General features: G+C 34.1%; 1 protein-coding gene across 1 annotated transcript in view; it reads right to left on the reverse strand.

Annotated features, from left to right (window-relative positions):
- Positions 1-23126, reverse strand: part of MYO3A (myosin IIIA) — a 221648-nt gene that overhangs the window by 147373 nt on the left and 51149 nt on the right. The window contains exons 5-8 of the mRNA XM_031940242.1: positions 16855-16931; positions 11621-11766; positions 8461-8526; positions 4731-4886 (exon numbers count right to left, since the gene is read on the reverse strand). Of these exons, the coding sequence (XP_031796102.1) occupies positions 4731-4886; positions 8461-8526; positions 11621-11766; positions 16855-16931 (445 nt within the window). The remainder of the gene's footprint in view (positions 1-4730; positions 4887-8460; positions 8527-11620; positions 11767-16854; positions 16932-23126) is intronic.

Here is a 23126-nt window from a genome sequence, read left to right on the forward strand (position 1 = left end):
GGACTGGTACATTAGGAATCAAAGAATCCATTTATGCAATTATCTCAAGATGGGTAATCCTAAATCTACTAACAAATATTTACATTAGGTTGTGAGCTCCTTGAGAACAGGGGCTGTCTCTTGCTTTTTTTGTCTCTACAGTCCTTAGCACAGTATCTGACAGTAGGAATATAATAAATGCTTATGAAATGACTGAGGACCTAACAGATGAAAGTGGAAAAGTATGTGAATTAGTCAAAACTAATAGAAATATATTGTCCTGGTATCCCTAGAAAGTAAAACTATCTTAGAGTCAAGATTTTGAACGTTTTCTGCATCATGAATCCCATGATTAAAGTCTATGGATCCTTTTTTTGCAGAATAATGTTTTTAAACGTACAAGATAAAATCTACATGGTTATATTATTTTGAAATATAGTTACCAAAATGTTAAAAAAAAGGTACCATGCCTCGAGAAATTTTCATCTACTGTAACACTAAGTATTGTAACATAAAGAATGCAAGGCATTTTGCTAAGTGCTGTCATGCTTCTCATGATCAGGAGGAAAGATAGTGTTTACTTCTTGTAGGTTTAGTCAAAGTGGACCAGCTAAGAAAATATTCTAGATTCAGAGATAGTAGAGATCATTTCTTTCCCTTAATGGCTGGAAGAAGGCTTTGTAAAAGTGTAGCATTGAAAGTAAGCTTAGATTTCTCCATTTCCCCCAAAGCTTGAGTTAACATGTCCAAGAAGGAAAAGTACTAAAAGTTTGATTAATTATAATGATCAAACTGAGCCCTGGAGAAAAGTTACTCTTTAAATTAAAATTATTCCTCTTTCCCAGTACTTCTCATAGGCCCCAAATTAAGGAGAATTTTATAGGATTATGAATTTTGAATTGAAAGAGATCATCAAGTCCAATTTTTTTATTTTACCAATGGGAAAATTGAGGACCAAGGACACTAAATAATAACTTACTCAAAGTCATATAACTAGTCGTGATATAAGTAGGAGTAAAGTCAAAGTCCTTTGCCTCCAAATTCTTTAAGGAGGTGCTGAAAGAGCACCTAAGTGGCACAGTAGATAGAGAACTGACTCTGAAATCAAGGAGGACCTGGGTTTAAATTCAGCCCCAACATTTAACACTTGCTAGCTGTGTGATTCTACGTAAGTCACTTAATCCCAATTGCCTAGCCAAAAAAAAAAAGAGAGAGAAAAGGAGGAACTGAGTATTTCAAATAGTATTATTTTATTAAAAGAGAAGGATAATTCTAAAGGATAAATTTCCTTCATAGAATCATTCCAACATTCCTAGCTATCATTTATCAAGCACCTATTGTGTACAGGGCACTCTGCAAAGCACTAGTATTGATACAAATGGAACTTAAATCCTTTTAGGGGGATATGACACATATAGTTGTTTATAATTTAAAGTAGTGTTGGAAGTGGATTATAGGAGTGCAAAATATAGTTGCATGTAAGATTTAAGAAAATGGTTGTTGGTCATTGAGGAGATCAGGCAAATTTTCATAGAGAAGTTGGCATTTGAGTTGGCTTAAAGGACTTAGTTGAGGATATTTTACTTTTGTGAGATAGTGTTAGCAAAGGCCCAGAGGTAGGAAATCATGGAGCAGGTTAAGGAGACAGAGGCTAGTTCCATTTGGTTGGAACTAAGCTATTAAAATAAAAGGTGTCCATTTGGCAAATGGGAGGTAAAATGGAGCTATTTGTTTAATGATAGAAAAGCAGAAAAGTCGGCTTTTCCTTCTACCCTGTTATTACTGCCTATTGATCTTTTGCTTTCTTTCACCATTGTAATGCTTTTGCAATTAGACTCAACTACATCAAAGTCCCATAACCAACAACTTGTAATGTATAAAACATCCACATCTAGATAAAACATCTCAAAGCTGGAGCCAAAAATTTATAAGACCTAATGGAAAGAATTGTTCTTTGATTTCTTTATCTTTTGAGATATGTGTGAGTTTCATTGGACTCCATTACTTTTCTTAGCATATATTTCTGAATGATGAAACTGATTCAATTAAGGCCCAAAGATAGTCTTTTTGAAATGAAGAGAACTTACACACTACATACATATATGTACACAAATATAGACATATATGTATAAAAACCATGCAGGTGATATATCTATATATAACATGTAGGTATCACATTATATATATGCTATACATAAAATATCATAACATGTACTTGAAAATATACATAATTTTAAAATATTATAATAACCATTATCTTCAGGACATCAAGCTATTAATAAGATATTTCTTTTCACAAAATTTAAAAGAGAAACCTAAAAATGCAACGGTAATATTATAAAAATGCATGGTAGATCTATGGTCATTTAGAGGGGATTGAGTTTAGAAAACCCTTAATAGTATAAATAAGATTTTTTGTTTGAATATAAAAAATATTTAAGGAAAAATTATTCTTGAGAACTTAGTTTCATTAAAATAGTGATGTGACAATGACTATATCACTATCTAGAACAATCAACTGAATCCAGTAAGATGAAATTCATTAGAGATAACTGTCAATTCTAGTACTTGGCTATTTAAGCCTGTGACAATTCACAATCTCCTCCATGCTATCAGGAGGCATCAGAGGAGGACTTTAGGACTTCTTCATTTCAAAAAAACTATCTGTGGGCCTTAGTTAAACCAATTTCATCATTTTAGGAGAAAAAATATTTGAGTATGCTACAGAATTAGAATGACATATTTCAGTTTTATTATGTAAAAGGATCTTTTTCCATAATGATATCCCCATTCTCCTTCCCAATGTGGGCTCTACAGTAATAGATTTGTAATGTTATATTCGCCTTTGAAGTTGACTGCAGTCGGGCTTTATCCTGCTAAACACACATGTATCCAATTCAGTCTCAAAGCTGAGTTTTTCAAAAGAAGTGTCACATTTAGGTTCCTAATGCCAACTCAGCACAGCTGGACTTTGAATCAATTTCAATCAACTTCTGGGACTGCAATCGGTGAAACAATAAGAGTCCAATGTTTCTGATTAGCTTTTAAAAACCCTCAGAATTTTTCTAAGATACAATCAGGGACACAGGAGACCCTTTTCCTTTTGCCTGGGAAACCTCAGTTCTTAGAAGTAGTAGGGGAATAATAAAGGGCAATGGGGTCTACTTGAGGGAAATGTCTTCTTGATTCTTGGCTCAGGGCCAGGAAGAGAGAAACTGAGCCCAGAGCTTTACATATGGTAGGGGCTCAATACATATTTATTTATTGTGGTTGGATTGTGAATCCCCATAAGACTCAGCAAAGTTATGGACTGGGACAGGCACTTAATGAATCTTCACTGGATTACTCCGATTATTAATTTTTCAGCAACAATACTTAATATGTCTGGAAAGTGAACATTTTCTAGGAGCTCTTTCATGTTCTCAACAACTTTAATGAGGTAGCAGAAAAGGAGTGACAGAGAATGAAGAAGTACGGTAGCAGTGTATTGGGATTCCCATTTTATAGGTAAGGAAACTGCACATTTATAAAGATAAAGGAATTGTCCCAAAGTGACAATATTATTAGGTGGTAGAATTAGAACTTTTACCTAAGAGTCCTTCCTACCATACGATACTATACTTCCTTTTTTGAGTTATATTGAACATACATATCCTGCCTTAAGCATGGTATCCAAAATTATAATTCTCCTTGCCAATCTTCCATGTCTTGTTTGGTTTCTCTTATTCCATTCTCATCTATCACATGCAATAATTAAACAATCTACATTTAATAGAATTCTAGGAATAGGGATTGGAGCTGTAATTTTATTGGTGTAGGGAAGTTCCAAGTAAAGAAATACCCTTTACTAATGCTGGTCAATATCTTCCTTGCAAGCAATACTCTTAGAGAGCTGCCTGTAGCACTAAGGCATTAAGTGACCTGTCCAAGGCCTATGCATTCAGGATTTGAATCCATATCAAGGCTTCAAGGGCAGTTCTCTATTCACAACTTCACCATGCTAAAATAATACCTGTAAGTTTCAAAGGGACTGAATATACAACATCTAATAAGATACCAGAAGCAAACAGAAAGCATGGCAATTGAGTATGCAAAAGATACTTGTATGCACTGAAACCAGAGGACAAAATGATATCAATAAATACTATTAAGGAATCTTTAGCACTGGTTCTCAAAATGGCAAATAGTGGGCACTTAAGGAAACCATTAAGAAGCCTTGAGACTCTTTCAGGGGGTCCATTAGGTCAATAATATTTCCATAATATATGTTTTAATTTCTAATATAGTAAGTATCAATGGACATAACCCACATAAACAAAAGGCTTTGGAAAGTGCGATCTCAAACAATTTTTAAGGACAGAAAGAGATTATGAGACCAAATAGTCTGAGGATTGCTGCTTGGAGGCTTTAAACTCTTTTCCGCTCTCTTTCCCCCAACTCTATTATTTCTTATCTTGAAGTAGAGCAGAAAATGCAATAAAATGTCCATCAATATGAAACATCTATTAGATTTCACATTCAGACTATTATTCTGATGTACTTGTTTGGAAAATGCAGAGTTCAACCAAAGTACTTTCATGACGTTTGCACAATTCATTTGAGTTCTAATTCATCCCAACACCAACGGATGAATCATAGAGAACATAATGATTTTTTAAAAATCCTTAATAATTACTTGTATGTCATATAATTCTGTAAGCTTCCAGAAACATTCCAGAAATTTGATCTGTGTCAGGAACCTTTGTGTTTACCTGGCCCTTTCGGTGACTCCCAGTTGCAGGTGAGCTTCAATTAATTCTGTAAGTTGTTTCTGTAACATCAAATCTTTGCCCTCAATTTGGGTAATAAATTCATGCTGCAAAAGATCAGACACAGTTGGCCGCTTCTCATAATCTTTAGTCAAGCACCTGTGCTGACAGAAAAGAATATGTAATTATCAGATAAGTTACATATAGTCTTAAAACTATCATGTAGGTTCTTTAATTTTTCTTTTTTGGGAGGTAATTGCTTTGACTTGCTATTGAAATGCTTCCCCCCCCAAAAGCTGAACCCAACAAGTTAGCTCAGAAACATCAAGGAATAGCAAGATAAAATGGATGCTTGTAGAAATGAAGGAATCTGTGAAGCCTTATGTTGTAGGGATGCCATTTTTCCATGGAAATAGCAACTCCCTGTTTCTCTTCTGTATCTCCAATGAAAATTCTCTTTCACAAGACTGTAGCTAAAGATAAAATAAACTAACAATAAAAAACCAATTTTTGGTAGTTATTTAAAATTAAAATAAACTTTAGTTTCTTTTCCATGATGTTGTTGTTTGTTTGTTTTTGTTTTTTTGCTGAGGCAACTGGGGTTAAGTGACTTGTCCAGGATCATACAGCAAGGAAGAGTTAAGGGTCTGAGACCAGATTTGAACTCAGATCCTCCTAACTTCAGGGCTGGTACTCTATCCACTGTGCCACCTAGCTGCACCTCCATGATGTTTTATTAGAATCTCACTTAATTCTCCATGTCCTTTTTCTGTCAAGACTCACCATTTATACTGAAGAGACTAAAGAATGAGACATTTGATCCAAGTGTACATTTTAATGCTCATTTTGAAATACAGAAATTTCCATCTTTCATTTTTATTAGGAGTAGAGGATCATAGATCAAGAGCTAGAAGGGATCTCTGAGGCCATTTTATCTGTCCCCCTCATTTTTATAGATTAAGAAACTAAGACTCAGTGGGGTTCAAGTGACTTGACCAAGGTCATATAGGTATCAATAGATGTGAGATTTGAACTCAGGTTCTTTAACCCCAGAGAAGGTCTTTTCTACTATACTAATTATTAGTAGTCATTTTCATCTTTCAAATCCACGTGTCTGGTGACCAACAGCATGAATAGCATCATTTGTCTTATGACTTATGCACTGAGGACAGTTAGGTAGCCATCCCTGGAGTAAGGAAAACCTGAGTTTAAATCTGATTTCAGACAATTGTTAGCTTTACAACCCCCAATAAGTCATTTAATCCCATTTGCCTTAGTTTACTCATCTGTAAAATGAGCCTGAGTAGGAAATGGCAAACTACTTCAGTATATTTGTCAAGAAAACCCCAAACAAGATCACAGTCAGGTACAATTAATCAACCAAACAATAACATCCAGTCCAGATCTGTGAGATGGTGGGCCAGTGTTGAGATGCCATCTGTGCACATGGACTAGAAAAATGCTCTAGACCTCTTAGTACCATGTTCCAACAAGAGCTAACAAATAGTATCTTTTCCAGGGGATTCAGAATGTACTGGGTGATTCACTCTAAAAAGAATAACTGAAGCAATTCTGTTTTTTTTTTTTTTGTAGGAATAGGAAAGGACTTAGTCAAAAAGAAAATCCCAAACTGAAAGAATGTAAGAAGATTGCATGTTTCTGATGATGCAAGAATAATATAGTTCTGTTTCTTCGTGTGGTTTTTAGAAAAAAGAACCCAAGTGTCCAACTTTTCTTTATAGTTAAAACAACCTATTTCAGTTCAAATTTAGGTTAGTAGATTGTTTCAAAGTGTAAAAATGGGCTAGAAACTGTAGAATTTGTCTTTTATACCCAAATCAATCAGTCAAATCTACTGAGAACATTAAGATATGAAGGACATATCAATTAAAATTTTGCATTTTCTACTTAGAAATATTTCTAAATATCCTGAGGTCTGTTTTAATTAATTCCTTCCAATAATTTAATGGAAAAGTCAAAGGCAGATTACTTATTTCAGCTTTCTTTAATAGTCCTAAAATTTTTACACTTTAAATTATTGTTTATACCACAGTAAATTTTAATGTTTTGGAATGAGTGAAATCACATCTGCATATGACCAAGTAGTGCAGATGAATGCTGGATTTGGGACTAGGAGGAACTGAGTTTGAATTTGATCTCAGATACTTAGTAGATGTATATCCCTGGGCAATTCATTTAACTTCTACTTGCCTTAGTAAAATTGTAAAATCTCTTATTTATAAAATAAGGATAATAATAGCAAATAATTTCCAGGATTGCCATGAAGATCAAATGAGATAATATCTGTAAAGCATATGTTTGTAGGCACTAGATAAATGCTTATTAACATAAGTGCATGTAACTTCTACATTTATTTCACCCTATTTTCCACCTTTGTTGTGATGGAAATTTTTGCGTTTCAAAATGAACATTAAAATGTATGTTTGGATCAAATGTCTCATTTTTTTGGTCTTTTCAAGATAAATGTTAAGTTTTGGCAGAAGAGGGACATGGAGGATTGAAGAAGATTCTAATAAAATATCATGGAAAAGAAACTATAAAGTTTATTTCCTTTACTTTATTTCCCCATCTTTCTAGTTCAAATTCTCCTGGACTGCCCATAAAAATGGAATTATATTGCAATCTCTTTAAGGTGAGGAGAGTTAGTAGAGGTTGAGGAGTAGTTCTTATGGCATGGAAAACTGCTAGATTTGGAGTCAAAAGACTTGGATTTAAATTTCAGCTTTGCTACTTATGACCTGTGACTAGATCCCCTTTTGCTTTGGTCCTTGTTTTGTAGTAGAGTAAAGGGCTCCTCCAGTTCTAAATTCTATGAGAAGATGATTTTGAGGGCAGATAGCTTTCTGCTTTTGTCTTTATTTTTTATTTTGTCAACTATCTGCATACTTTCAAATAGGCAAGTATTCTGTGGTAGGGTTAGTTTAGGGGGAGATATTTGAAAACACTTTGTAGCTTCATCAGTTATCTAGATATTTCTAATTATGTCCCGATGATATAGACATCTTAATCACTGATTAAGTATTATTCTCTTAAATGCAGCTGAACAGAAAATTAATAATAAAATAAATAATTGCATCTTACATTTATATAACACTTTATAGTCTAAAAAGCAATTTCAGAAAGATCATTGCCTTTGATCTTCACCATAATTTCATGAGCCAAGCAGACCAGATATCAGTCTCCCCCTTTTATAGAAGAAGAAATGGAGGCTATGTGATTTGTCCAAGGTCACAAATTTAGCATGTGCTAAAGAATCCAGGTCTTCTGACCCGTGTTTCATTGTGAGAGAGAGTTGTACGAGACCTCAGGTAGATTATAGCACAGTTCAGTAAACAAAGCTTTGTTAGAGACACGTGCAACACTGGGCAACAAAGAAACAAGTTCAACTACCAAACTAGCCTCCGAGAATAAGTAAGTAGTCTCCCTTGTCTCTCTTGTTCTTTTTCATCTATATGTTATTAGTATTACTTAATTCAATTATCACAGTAAAATGAATAAGACTAACATTACCCAGAGTTCCTGGTTCCTGCTGCTTTTATGTTCTGTCTATAAATTAGGAGTGTGCCTTTGTTAGAGCTACTGGCAACAGCTTCTCCTTTCCTACCCCCATACCCACTGAGCTACCTTCCTGATGATAGCAGCAGTGAATCACAATATTTTCCACATAAAGAGAACATGCCTTGATTTTTAAAAATGCTCTATTGTTACTTACTTGTTAATGAAGTCATTGAATTCTGCTGTCCACAGTTCTGGTTGTCTTAGAGTTGGAGGTGGACTTCTATAAGAAGAAAATAAAAATTCAGTTATATACATTGAATAGCACATATGATAAAAGAAAATGAACAAGATAAACTGAGTAGTGGGCTTCTGAGGAATCACCATAATCACCTATTCTAATAGGCAGCTCTAACCCAGTACTGACGTCTTTTTTCAAACAGGCCCACAAATATAAAGGAAACTGATGAAGAATCCTAACAAGAAATTCTTACACTCAAGGTCTGTACCACAATTTGTGCTCAGGGTCAAAAGCAGGAAATGACTCCTCAAATCAGCTTCTTAAGGGCAAGTTATATTGAGAGGGAGTTGGGTGAAGAAGACCTTAGACTTCAGAAAACAAGGCCTCATAGAATAAAAAGACTTCTTATGAGAGAGAGAGAGAGAAAGAGAGAGAGAAAGGGAGAGAGAGAGAAAGAGAGAGAGAGATCTGAATGCCTGAAAAAGATGGTGGCAAGTAAACAACAAATAGGGCAAAAACAGGCTTAGGAAGAGCTCTTTTGGGGATGGGGAGGAGGAAACACACCAAATAGTAGCTTAATTATTTTAACTAATTGTTCTTATTACCTAGGTTCTATTGTTCCTACTTATAGAGGAGGGCAAAAGTTGTTAGAACTCCTTAAATTTAGGTGCCCTGAAGAAAGCTCTGATTGCTCCCACACAGGTTAAAATTCTGGCAAATGGAAAATGGCTGAATATTAAGAAAATATCTGACCAAAAGATATGTAGAAGTCTTTCAAGGACAAGCTTTGGAATTCTTATCATAAAAGGTCTTTATAAAGAAGAATGGACCAAAGGCAGATTCAAAGTATGGTGTGTAGGAGTCAGAGCAGCATACATCTCTACAATTTTCAATCAGTTTGACAGAATTAATGCCAGAAATAACTTAAAAAGGAAGTTAATGAACAATACTATTAACACCAGGAGAGGCTCTGAATGCCACTTAAAAGTGCTTTGAATCAATCCCTTTCATTTGAAAGAAAGCTAGGCTTTTTTTTTCTTTCTTGAAATGCTCATGAATACAAAGGGACCCCATGTGAGAATAAGACCGTTCCAATTCTGTAATCAAGCAACATTGATCAACCATGATAGCTGAGTTTCCTGAAATACTGCTTTATGTTAATTTCAACAGCACTTTGTTTTCATTAGTGAAAGGGAAATACTGTCTTTAGTTCCACATTACTCTCTAAATAGCTTATAATGAAATTAACGTACAGTTTGTACAGGCTAATTAAAGAAAATGCAATTCCTCATCTACCATAGAACTCACCCCATAGCTCCTTTTGGAAACCTCAAGATTATTTGGAGACTGCTGAATTGCACATCAAATGAAGAATTTCTTATCTCTTACGTTCTACATTTCTTGCCCTCAAAAATATTTCATCCCTAGAAATTTTTTTTGTGCTAAAGTTGGGAAGAACCAAGGTTCTGCTTTGTTTCAGGGCACTTCCACTTTTCTGGCTCTTTGAGATTTTTCTTTTAAAAATTATTTCTAGAATTAGTACTCTCAGAGTCCCATTTCAGAGATATACTGGTGTTAGAAAATGCTGAGTGATGACTAAAATGATGTAATTTCCAGAATTATTATCCTCTCTAGGCATTGCTTGCAAGGGTGATTTAAACTATAATTAAAATGGCTTACTCCATGTAGTATGGTCCAATGAGTAAGGAATGTCACTGCAAGTTAGGAAAAGTAGGTTTTATCTTTGCCACAAACAAGAGAACGAGGAAGAAGGGGAAGATAAATGATCAGCTTCTGAGAGTAAACTATGCCAAAAACATTCACTGGTAAAACATCTTGGCCTAGGTAGGTCCAAGTTTTGTTTTCTATGTCTAAGTTTAATCAGCTGCAAAACAGAGAGGATTGTTAATTTCGAAATAATGAGCAAAAATCTGCAGTATGCTTTGGAATCTTTACGTAAAAGCTCTATGGCATTCACTGGCCTGAAATCTAACTTCCCATAACTTTAAGATTCTATGATTCTGGGATTTGAAATACTATAATGAGTAAGCACTGGAATTAAGAAACTTCAGTGGTTCCTTAATGCATCTAAGTAAAATAAGATTTCCTCTGTTTGACACTTAAATGTCTTCACAATCTGGCTCTAACTTATCTATTCAGACTGATTTTTCATTTCTTCCCCTATTCCTGATCCCTCCCTCATGATGCCCTACTTTCTATTCTGTATACTTATTCCATACTCTGCTTCTGGTTTCTTACCTAGATCAGTTGCCATGCTTGGAATGGTCTTTCTCCTTATCAACATTTTGTAGGATTCCTCATTTTCTTCAAAGTACAGTTCAGGTACTATCTAAATAAGGTCTTTCCTGGTTTCCCAGATATGAGTGCTCCATCCCTTAAATTATATTGCATTTACTTTTAGGTATTTTGCACATGCTGATGTTGAGATTCTGAACCTCAACACTGATAATGTGTTTACATTATTTTTCCTTCAGCAGAATTTGATTTTTTGGATGGTATGGCCTATGTTTTCTATATCCTTAACTATCTAGCACTGATGCCTAATAAATGTTTGTTGAAATTAAAGGAATAAGAGATAACCAAAATACAGACATATTATGGCAAAATCAAATCCAAATTTGACTGCCTGGGTTACCTACTAGCTTGATTCTATAGAAAATATATTAAAAACATTCAAATAATTATTTTATGCAGAAGTCAGGTACATCACCTTGACTTTTTAGAAGTAAAGTTATTCACTTCTATTCTACTATGAATGAGGCTTTTTATTCAGGCAACTTAGTTAAGAGAAAGATACCCTTCCCTCAACAATAAGAGGGAATAACAAGAGTGATGTGGATTTCCAAGAAAACAAAAAAAATTCTGGCTTCTAGGATTAATTCCATTTTATAAAATTCATTGGACTTCAAGGAGAAAAATACAGTTACTAAGCTAGAATCAAGATGATGTTTCAAAGCATTTTACCTTAATATGTTGCCTTAATATGTAATATAGCTTAGTATTCCCATTCTTGACTATACTTAACTATATCATGTAAAATGTTTAAAGGTAGAAAGAGGTGCTAGGAAAGATTTTGGTCAATGGATGCTCTATACAAAAGGTCTTGTCCTCTCACCTTGGTATTTTGAATAGTGCTCTCATAGGGTGCAGATCAGCAAAAGGTGGGTCTCCATCTGCCAGCTCAATAGCCGTAATACCCAATGACCATGCGTCACATCTGGCATCATAGGTGCTATCTAGCTGCTGTTCACATGCAATGACCTAGTAGAGAAGAACAAGAAGAAAGAGCCATATTTAAGAATGTTATTTGAGGATTGAAGACAAAAGTGGTTTCCACCTAACACTTCAACACAATTACATGTGTTGAGGTGGCATATGGGAAAACAAATCTAATCAGAGCTACTAAATGTCAGACTATTTCATGTTCCATATGCAAAATTATTTATTCTGACTAGATTATGTCAACCAAATTAATTAAACTATTCATATCCTCCATTCTAGTCAGGCTGAGTTCTTACTGCTACTCTTTCCTCTCTGGTTTTTAGCTCAAGACCCGCCTCTTCCATGAAAACTTGCCAACCTTTTCTATGCATCTGTGTACATAACACAGATTTTCCCTGCCTGGTTTTTCTGATAGAATATATGGTTCCTAAAGGCAGAATTTGTGTCACATTGTCATTGTATCCCTATAAGCCTACCTAGTGCCTTTCACGTAGTATCAACATTTTGTAGGCTAGTAATAGTCCAATTGGAGGGAATCATTCCATTGATCTTTACTCAACTTTGAACTGTTACAGGATTAATTAGATTTACTAGTCACTAGATAAATATGAGGTAATAAGAGCCTGAACTAGGTTCAGGATAATGATCTTAGTAGAGAGATAGAGAAACACAGATGAGCTATGGTAATAGCAGAATCATAAAATATAAGATTTTAGAGACAACTTAGAGATTTATCTATTTTATTTACACAACAATCCTCCCTCACAGTTAAGAGTTTTGCTGAAGGTCAGCTCGCCAATAAGACAGTTGTCATCAAACCATCATTGGGTATTGCTTTATAATTTATTATTAAGTGGGGAGGAATGTTCAGAGAGATTGGGCAGGTAACCAAGTTCCATAATCCTTGATTGTCATCAAGCATAATTTTCTGCAACTTAAAGGTGGAATTTTTAATTTTTGTAAATGGCAGCCAGCAGAAAAGATGGAAATGTGCATTATGGGAATGCTGTCTTTATCATGGTAAGATCATTTAAGTAGAGATTGATGATATCAGATTTATAATGAAGAATCATTAAAATCTCTAGAACCCCATTTTCTTATGCTGTCCATTTTTAACCCTGGAGCTGACAACTTTTAAATCTAAAACATTAGCGATAATTGCTGACATGAAAATATTCATCACGAAGGAAAGGTTCATTGGAGACACTAAAGCAAAAAAGCAAATCATTACTAAGATCCTTCACCAAAAAATTCTATGAAGTCAAATCCCTAGGATTTAGCAATCAAACTGGTTGGGACATGTTGCCATTTGTGAACTCAAAGGATATTAAGTCAAACCCTGATTCAAAGAAAGCATGTCATTGGAAAACAAAATTTATTAAACATCTACTATGTAAAAATAAATATAAAGATAATAAAATAAAATAAAGAAATATAAAGATAGATTAGGCACAGTTTTTGCCTTCAAGGAACTTATTATCTAGAGTATGATATGTATGGATATGTGTGTGTCCTCATGCATGTGCACATGTGTAAATATATTCACTTAGGATTCTGATACATTGATGAACATATTAAATAATAACATTTTCCCCCAGATTTTCAAAATGATACAGAGAGTGCATTGAGATAACTAATCTTTTCCATTCAGAAATCAAAAAACCCTATTAATATATTCAGTAATATTCACTGGTGTGTGAGTGTGAGGTGGTCCAGTTACTGCCATTCCCCAGAAAAGTTGGCTAGTATATTGTCCCATAAATCAGGGAAAGTAGTAGTGCGTGCTAAACAAAGTACATTTTTCTATTTGTGATGATGGTAAAAACAAATAGTTTAAGACAATTTTATACTTTGCATGTAGCATGTGCTTAAGAATGCTTGCCTGCAGGATGTGCTTAAGAATGTTTGATAAATTGAAATGAAATACTGACTTAACAGCCTGTTGGGAATTCAAAGGTGACCAAGTCACATGCAACCTTGTATGAAAAAGGAATAGGTTTCCTTTTTTTCTAGAAAACCAACCAGAAATCGCAAAGAATCAACATATTTACTATCCATTGGCAAATGATATTCATAAAGAGGATTCTGAGGTGCTGAAAGAGCCCCCTAAAGTATCCTAAATTATGAGATAAAAATTAAATTATAAGTTAATTATTAAGTAAATGTTATATTAGTTGGACAGTTGAATGGGATAATGGATAGAGCACTGGACGAGGAGCCAGGTAGATGAGAGTTCAAATCTTATTAGTTATGTGATCTAGGACAAGTTACTTAGCTTTTAATGATTCAGTTTCTTCATCTGTAAAATGGAGAGAATAATAATATCTATCTTCCTCATTTTTGTGAGGATCAAATGAGATAAGATGTGAAAAATGCTCTTCAAATCTTAAAACTCCATACAAAAGCTAGCTATTATAATTGTTCCTATTTCTTAGATTTTAGATACATGATAGAGAGCTGGGCTTGGAATAAGCAAGACTGAGGTAAAATTCTGTCTCAACTACTTACTATTTCTGTGAATCTGGGCAAGTATGAATCTCTTTGAGCCTCAGTTTCCTTATTTGTTAAATGGGGAGAATAACAACCACTACCTTATAGCATTTTTGTGAGGAACAAATGTGATAATAATGTAAAGCACTATATAAATGCTAACTATTATTATTATTAATTTCCAATTTATCATATATATTAATGTTGTTTCAGTGGAAACTGACTCTTTGTGACTCCATTTAGAGTTTTCTTGGCAAAGATATTGGAGTGGTTTGCCATTTCTTTCTCCAGCTCATTTTATAGATGAGGAATCTGAGGCAACTAGAATTAAGTGAATTGCTCAGAGTCCCACAGCTAGTAAATGTCTGAGGCTGGATTTGAACTCAGGCCCTCCTGATTGCAGAGTAATTGCTCTGTCCTGTACACTACCTAATCACCATACATATACATACTTGTTTATATATGCATGTATGTGTATAAACATATATGGCAACTCAACCAGATATTCAATTAATTTAAATTCCCCAAACCTTCTCAGTAAATGCAAACTAATGCTTTTATTAATTATTCCCTGATTGACAAAATGGGGACTGTTACATATTAATAAATTGCCTCACATAATTAAGAGCACGTATTATTCTGGTTCAAAAAGTTTCAGTGCATTGTTCATCTCAAATTGCATGAAAGGCATTTTTCTGATACATATGAAGTCACTTTAGGCTAGATTAAGTTTATTAGTCATGGATGATGACTTTTTAATGAGATGGATGTCCATTAGTTGCATATTGTTGGATGCCCATTTTAATTATTAGCTTCTTTTAGTAACATGAATAAAAAGCATAAAGAGGCTCTATGCAATTTGCAATAATTCCTAAGCTCAGGAAACAAAATATTTTTATCAAAAGAACTTGGAACATGAGGAAGTGATTGAAATCATGGAGCTACAATATATGTATATACCACAAACTGGACTAAAAGGTATTGAAGCTCAAACAAGAAGACTGTGGCAGAAGCTTTGATAGCTGTAATGCTAACAATGATGATGATGATGATGATGATTACAGTAATTCATACTTATATAAGGTACTGAAATTTACAAAGTGCACAGAAATCAGTTGCCGAGAATAGTTACTTCTAACCTATTTTTCACATTTGAGCATTCTTTGTCTCTCAGACTCAGACTACAGTCGAACCCTCTTAAGATGTATTTAAGATTTTCCTGTAAAGATATGCCCATTGGGGAGAGGGGATTCTTTTAAGGACATATGCCTGTGATTTTCTGTTTTCTCTCTTCAGATTTACTAGGTGGCACAGTAAAGTATTGGGCTTGAATCAGCAAGATTTCATTGTGAATCCTGACTTACACACTGATTAGCTGTGTAAACTTGGGCAAATCACTATATCTCTCTTAATGTCATTTGTAAAATAGAGGTATAATTGTACTTGTCCTTCAGGGTTGTTGAGGATCAAATGAAATACATATAAGGTACTTTGCAAATCTTAAAGCACTTCATAAAAGGTAACTAATAACAATAATAATTATACATTTCAGTTGGGCTAGTTCTTTGAAAAATATCTGAAGAGGTTCCTAATATCTTAACACAACATCTTTCACGCATATCACACTGCTTTTAAAACTAATGCTCATTGGATTCAAAGTCAAACCTTTTTCTAAGTATTTAGTTCTTAAAGAATTTTCATTTTCTGATTGCATATTATTAATGAATCTCTTGAAGCATTCCCTTCCCTTCAGTAAATGCTGACTAAATATAAGTTTCTTTAAAAGGTCCCAGGATGACAATTTTCAAAAGTACATTGTCTTTACTGATGTATAGAAGGAGAAGGATTAAAGGCATTAGGAGCATTATAGTGACCATGGCGAGATGATTTGACAGAAAACTGCTTTCCCTCAGCTATTTTAGCAGTTGATATATGACTTCCTGAAGGAAATGATATATAGGCAATGCATTAAAAACTGAAGCCAGCCCTGAGGCAGGATAGTGAAGTGCTGGGAAATGCCATATACTCCAAAGGATAGTAGATCTTACCTTAATAAACAAAGTTTAACCAATATTTGTAACATTTTTTATTCTAAAATGGCTTAAAACACTATAAAAATGCCACTAAACAGAAATGGGTCATGCATGAGAAGGAAATACTCAACTTCTCTGTTTTTTAAAATTTCATTTTGTTGAGAAAATGAAAAACAATATGTCTGTTATATGGAAGATTTAACACCTTTAAACTGCACTAAAACTTTTGGGACACTCTGTTTATGTTTTGTGTGCATTATCTATGTATTAAATCTCTCAATAGAGTATAAGATCACTGAGGGAAATGGCTATTTTCTGTCTCCAGGGCTTAACACAGTTCCTGGCACAGAGAAGATGCTGGAAAAAAATGCAAGGTGTTTTATTTTATTCTCAGCTATATCTCTTATACATGTATAACCTCCAAATCTAAAAAATACCCCTAAATATTATAAATATAATAAAATTTTAAATACTTAAAGTTGATTTAATTGCTTATTTATTGTAAACAATAAATTAAGGGAATTTGAAAAACTTTGCAAAGGGATAGGAAAGAAAAGGTTGAGAAGATTTAAACATGAAACATATTTCTTGAAACTTATCTAACCTCAGGAGCCATCCAAAATGGTGTTCCTACAGATGTGTTCCGACGATGCCGAGTATTGGTTAGCTGTGCTGATACACCTGAAAGAAATGAAGGAAAACTTACACATGCTGCTGTTCTGTTATTCTCCTGCAAATCATTTTGTAGCTGTAGCTTTTCCAAGGGACCACTGGGCTTTAACATCCTGTTCAAGAGGTCTCCAGGTATCTGATATATTTATGCTTAAAGTGTGGGTATCTTGTGCAAGGATTCTGTGATACATCAAAAGGTACAGTATATTTGAGTCAGGGGATCTGGGTTCAGATGCCTCTGCTACTTACTACCTAAGTGATCTCAGACAAATAACTATACCTTTAGGGGATCTCAATTTCCTCAACTGTACAATGAGTGTATCTGACTAGAATACTTCAAAGGTCACTCCCAGCTTGAAATCCAAAAAGCATGGATCTGAAAGCTGGCTACAATTTTAACTAGCTATACAATGATGAGGCTAGCTGCTGTAAATCACAGAGGCTCCAGGTTCTGTTCTGTAAAGTAGTTAAAGTGATATATTTATGCCATTTCCTTACAGAACCATTGTGAGGAAAAATGCTTTGCAAATATTAAATATAAGCTATTATCATATATATTATCAGAGATGGTCAAGAAACATATGTATCTTTCAAGGTTCAACTTGAATATTATATCATGAAAACTTTTAAAATCATTCCTTATCCATCTATCCATTCATCCATCCATCCATCATCTATTCAGCCCCTTATCTTCTCCTGAATGTCTCCTTTTCTTCTCCTGAAACACTCATTCTCTGTATCAGATATTTTCCTGCTTCACCTTTCATATGTATTTCCTATAAACTTAATAAATCTTTATTCATTTGAACAAAAAGGCAAAAATCAGAGTCCATTTATTTAGACTTCGTCTGTTACCCTCAATGAATCAAAGAATCATAGATTTACAACTAGAAAGATTCTTATGGTCCAATAAGTCTACTTTCCTCTTTTTACATGTAAGGAAATGGAGGCACAGAAATAGGAAGAGACTTATCTAGGAGTATATAGCTAAGTTGAAAACATAAATGAAGCTCTTTTTCTATCTTTTAAAAATATTTTAATGTGGTTTAACCATTTATTTTTCCAGTCAGATAATTTCCTAAATAATATATTTTATCTTGCTTTTCATGTATGAATCAACATTAAGTTACATGTGACAATCTATTTACATTCCTCATGAGAATTTCCATTGCATTTGAACTATTTATAATGTTTATGTTTCCATGAACTTTGTGATCAATAATTTCTCACCAAATAACATTGCCGAAAGAATAATGGTGTTAAAATGGTGAACCTAAAATGAAGAAATAGCTTCATTAAAAACACAAGTCAATCTCCCAAATGCAAGCTAGACAGATGCACCATTTCTACTTTATTCTGGGCTTAGTTTTCTTTACAACTATAGCATCTGTCTAAGGTACAAGAATATTGATGAACTGATTCTCAGTTTTCCTGACTACATGTCATAAATCTGTAAAATATGTGTTTTTCATCTAGTTATCTAATTTGTTTTTCCAGTATGAACATTCAGATCAATCCCTTTTGCACTGCTATGGATTTGATGTGAGGAATTGTATAGTATTCTAAGATTTAATGTAATAAATACTACTAGTATTATCATTTCATCTCTGAATAAAGATATTTGTTGAAACTTGCTATTTTCGGGGTATCTTATCTTTTTAATATTTTGTTGAACATCTTAGATGAACATATGTCTCTTCAGTGACTCATTTCTTGAAGTTAACATTTATCTGATCACTTAAAATAATTTCAGTAGTTGGTCTGTCAGAGTCTTGCTGTTTTAACATATTCATTTTAATGGTACACTATTTTGAAGAGAGCCTTCAAACATTATATTTCATCTTAGTTAGTCAAGGATTTAAAAAAAAAAAAAAGATCATTCTGCAAACCTTTCTCTCATCTGTCTGGCCATAAAGATGTGGTTTGCTTTGGATGCAAAACTATGCCAATTCTTCCAACTTCTTTATTTGACTCTCTGGGGAAACCCCTTTGAGCCATACTTTTATTTGACTTCATTTAAAAATGTATTTTGAGGTGATTTGTTGTGAGGATATCAAAAAGGATGTGGATCCATCCCTGTAGCAGTCTGTCAATTGACTGATTACCAAGTAAAGTCAGTCAGTCAATAAGCATTTATTAAGCACTGTTCATGTTCCAGACACTATGCTAAGCACTGAGAATGCAAAGAAAGACAAAAGAAAATCCTTATATTCAAGGAGCTCATAATTTAATGAAGGAGATTACAAATGAATATGTGCAAATAAGCAAAATACAGGATAAATTGGAAATGATCAATAAAGAGAAAGAAGCCACTGGAATTCAGAGGGATTAATAATGCTTTCTGTAGAAGACAAGATTTTAACTGGGACTTGAAAGAAGCCAGGAAAATCAGGAAGTAGAAATGAGAAGAGAAACAGACAGTAAAAGTATTCAGATGGGAAATGGAATATCTTTTTTAAGGAACATCAAGGAGCCTAGTGACACTAGATTGCAGGAGAAAACACACACACACACACACATATATACATACATATAATTTGTGTGTGTGTGTTTGTGTGTATGTATGCAGAGGAGGAGAGTATTATAAGGTTCAAGAAGCCTGGAAAAGTGGGGATCCAGGCTACATAGGGCCTTTGAATGCCTTTGAGGAGTACTAATACAAGTGAATCCTATTAGACCATCTAAGAATTGCCTAATTCTTTGCATCAACTATTTCTTTTCCCATTTCTTTGTCACCATCACTGCAAAAATGGAAGGCGGCCACCCAGGACTGTGAACCATTTGGTGTTTTTGCCCATTTTTATAGGGGTGGTTGGCCAAAACAATGAATCACCTTTAATCTGGTAAATCTCACTATGATCAGCTTTGCTGGTCCTCAGCCATCACAAGTATTTTTATTGCCAGATCTACATCTGAACTCTTTCCAGGTTGGCAGGACTTGACATAACTTGTACTTCACTGACAGAACATTTGAGAACCCAGGGTCACCTTCATATTACAATGAGGCAGGCATTATTAGAGTAAGACTTTTTATGGAGGACTGAATTAAGTGTTTCCAAACTATTAACATGTAGAATTTTAAATGCTATGAGATTCTAGATATAGTGTTCTGGTTTCAGTTTTGGTAAAGATAAATTATAAAGTCTCATTGATGTGGTATTTTTTTTTTTTGAGACTCAAAGTAACAACAAATACTTTTTTTCCTGAAGAAATTCTAGTGGCATTTCCGATTATAGAGCTTAATTGCACAGCAAATTAGGTTTCTGTAAATGCTTGCTGGGAATAGGAGGGACATGATATCATATCACAATTGGCAACATTTTGGTCAAGTTTTTCATAATCTAATCAAATGTTTTAGATATAAAAGAGAGTCAAATGCCCAAATTGGCTACACACTTGGGTCATGATTTATGCAAAACTACTCTTAGTCTTTCTGAGCTTCAATTTCCTTATGAATCAAATAGGGACAATGGTCATTGCAACCTCTGCTTCATAGGATTATTATGAGAATTACATGAGATACTGTGTGTATGTTGACATAATATAAACATGTGTTATGAGAGTCAAAGTTGCTACATTTATACAAAGAAGAATATACTTTGGTGGCTAAAATTGATCTTGTAAGGGACTTCTATTCTATCTCTTGGGATGTAATTAGCACTTAGAAAGAGGAAAAACAGAAATGTGTCAATGGAAGAATAATACCACAACAGGCCAAGAACAAAAAGTGATTTAGTTTTTAAAGGTCCACACCTATAACATCATCCCTTAATAAACCAAATGGCTTATTTAATTAAAATGTTAATTATTCTGGGAGAATAAACATTTTCTAAAGCTTTTCTGAAACCTTGAATAACTTGGCTTAGTCTGATGCCTTTAAATATTTGGGATTCTATGAAATAATTACCCCAGAATGGCCACATGCCACAAAAATATTCTCAAGAATGTGCATTTCATAGAAGAGAGTACAAAGTTTAGAAACTGTCTAAATTCATATAGACATCAACTGTAATAGCTTAGAAATCTCAACCATGCAAAATGGACAACTTTGAATGCATTAAATTAAAAGTTTCTTCACAAGCAAAACTATCAGAAATAAGAATAAAAAAGATGTGGCAAATTGGGGAAAAAATCTTTATAATCATTATTTCTGGTAAAGGATTTATTTCTAAAATATATAAAGAATTGTGCCAAATGTATCAGAATACACATCATTTCCCAATTGATAAATGGTCAAAGGATATGAAAATTTTCAGATTATGAAATTAAAGCCATTTACAGGTATATGAAAAAAATGCTCCAAATCATTATTCATTAGAGAAATTAAAATTAAACAACTCTGAAGTACTATCTCATACCTCTCAGGTTGACTAAGAAAGCAGGGAAGAATAATAAATGTTGGAGAGGATGTGGGAAAACTGGGATCACTAATGCATTGTTGGTAGAGTAGTGAACTGATTCAACCATTCTGGAGAGCAATCTGTAACTATGCTCAAAGGACTATAAAACTGTGCACACCTTTTGACCCAGCAGTGCCATTACTGAGTCTGTATTCCAAAGAACTCATGAAGGAGGGAAAAGGACCCACATGTACAAAAATGTTTGTAGCAGCTCTTTTTGTGGTAGCAAAGAATTGGAAAAGGAGTGGATGTCCATCAGTAGGAGGATGGCTGAACGAGTTGTGGTGGAAGAAGGTAATGGAATATTATTGTTATATAAAAATGATGAACAAGCTGATTACAGAAAGGCTTGGAAAGATTTATATGAACTGATGCTGAAAGAAACAAGCAGAACAGCAAGAATGTGTGATGATCAAGTATGAAAGGTTGGGTATTTCTCAGTAGTTCGATGATCCAAAGCAATCCCAATAGATTTTGGACAGAAAAATGCCTTCTGCATCCAAAAAGAGAACTAAGGAGAGTGAATGTAAATCAATACGTGCTATGTTCACTTCTTTTTTTTTTTTTTTTTTTATCTCTCCCATGGTTTTTCCCTTTTGCTCTGATTTTTTTTTCTCTCAACATAATTCATAAAACAATGTATATTAAAAATAAACTAAAAAAAATACCTCAGCCATGGTTTGGTTATCTTTGATTTTTCACAGAGGAGTCTGTCCTACTATCAAACTCCTCATTAGTAAAACAAAAAAGCTGGATTAAGGGGCCTTATAGGCTTTTACTAGTTCTAGTGTATAAGCCTACAATCCTGGGAAATGACTTAAGAAAAGACAATAGGGAATAAGCTCAGGATTTGAAAGCTCTAGGGGCAGACAGTGGAGGCTGGAGGTGGAAGTGACAGAGAGAACCCAGACTAAAGGCTAAGAAAAGGAAGACAACAAAACTATATATTCTTAAATTGGTAGTCGTGTATTTGCAGATGTTAATGTCCTCCTCATTCCCATACACAGTGACCTCCAAGTGGAAAAAAACCCTTTATTCATGATTTTTGTATCTCTTACAAAGTCTAGCACTGTGCTTTGTAAATAATCGGTTGCTGAATAAATGAATGGCAGAGAAAAATGAAATTGAATCCAAGAGTAGAAAGCCTAAATGCATGACAAAGTATTGGAAAAGAAACCAAACAGAAAAGAAAACTTCCAAGTTGACCATGAAATTGGTATAGAATTAAATCATAATATAAATTAATGTCGTCTCAATACTATACTAAGTTATTCTGGCAGTGGTGGGGGGAAGGTTGAGGAGATAAGTAAAAATGCAACCGATTCTGGAAAGGGAGAGTCTAGAGATACAATGTTAACAGGAAGGATTCAGGTCTCATTAAGCCTCAAAAGACTAGGAAAGCAACAATATCTCTTCTCTAAGTTTTCATGATTAGCCTCCCCAACCTCCACCACTGCTGCCCCTGCTTCTCCTACCTGAAGACCTGCTTCAGTCTTCTTGGCTATCCTATCTTCTATATCACATCACCAACAGAGTGAGTTTGTCCCAATGCTCTGCCCTGGGCTTTCTTTTCTTCTCTTTCAATATTATTTGACAATCTTATTATCTGTCTTAAGTTAACACCATTTTAATGCAGATCTTAGGGGTATAGTCTTATATCACCAATTGTCTCTTGGATATTTTGAATTAGATATCTCACAGAAATCACAAACTCAGAATGTCCAAAACAGAACTTACTATCTTTATCCTCCTTTATCATCCCAGCCACTAAGGCCCACACCCTCACGATCATCTTTAACTACTT

This window comes from Sarcophilus harrisii, chromosome 5 (assembly GCF_902635505.1).
Source record: "Sarcophilus harrisii chromosome 5, mSarHar1.11, whole genome shotgun sequence".
Classification (NCBI taxonomy): Eukaryota; Metazoa; Chordata; class Mammalia; order Dasyuromorphia; family Dasyuridae; genus Sarcophilus; species Sarcophilus harrisii.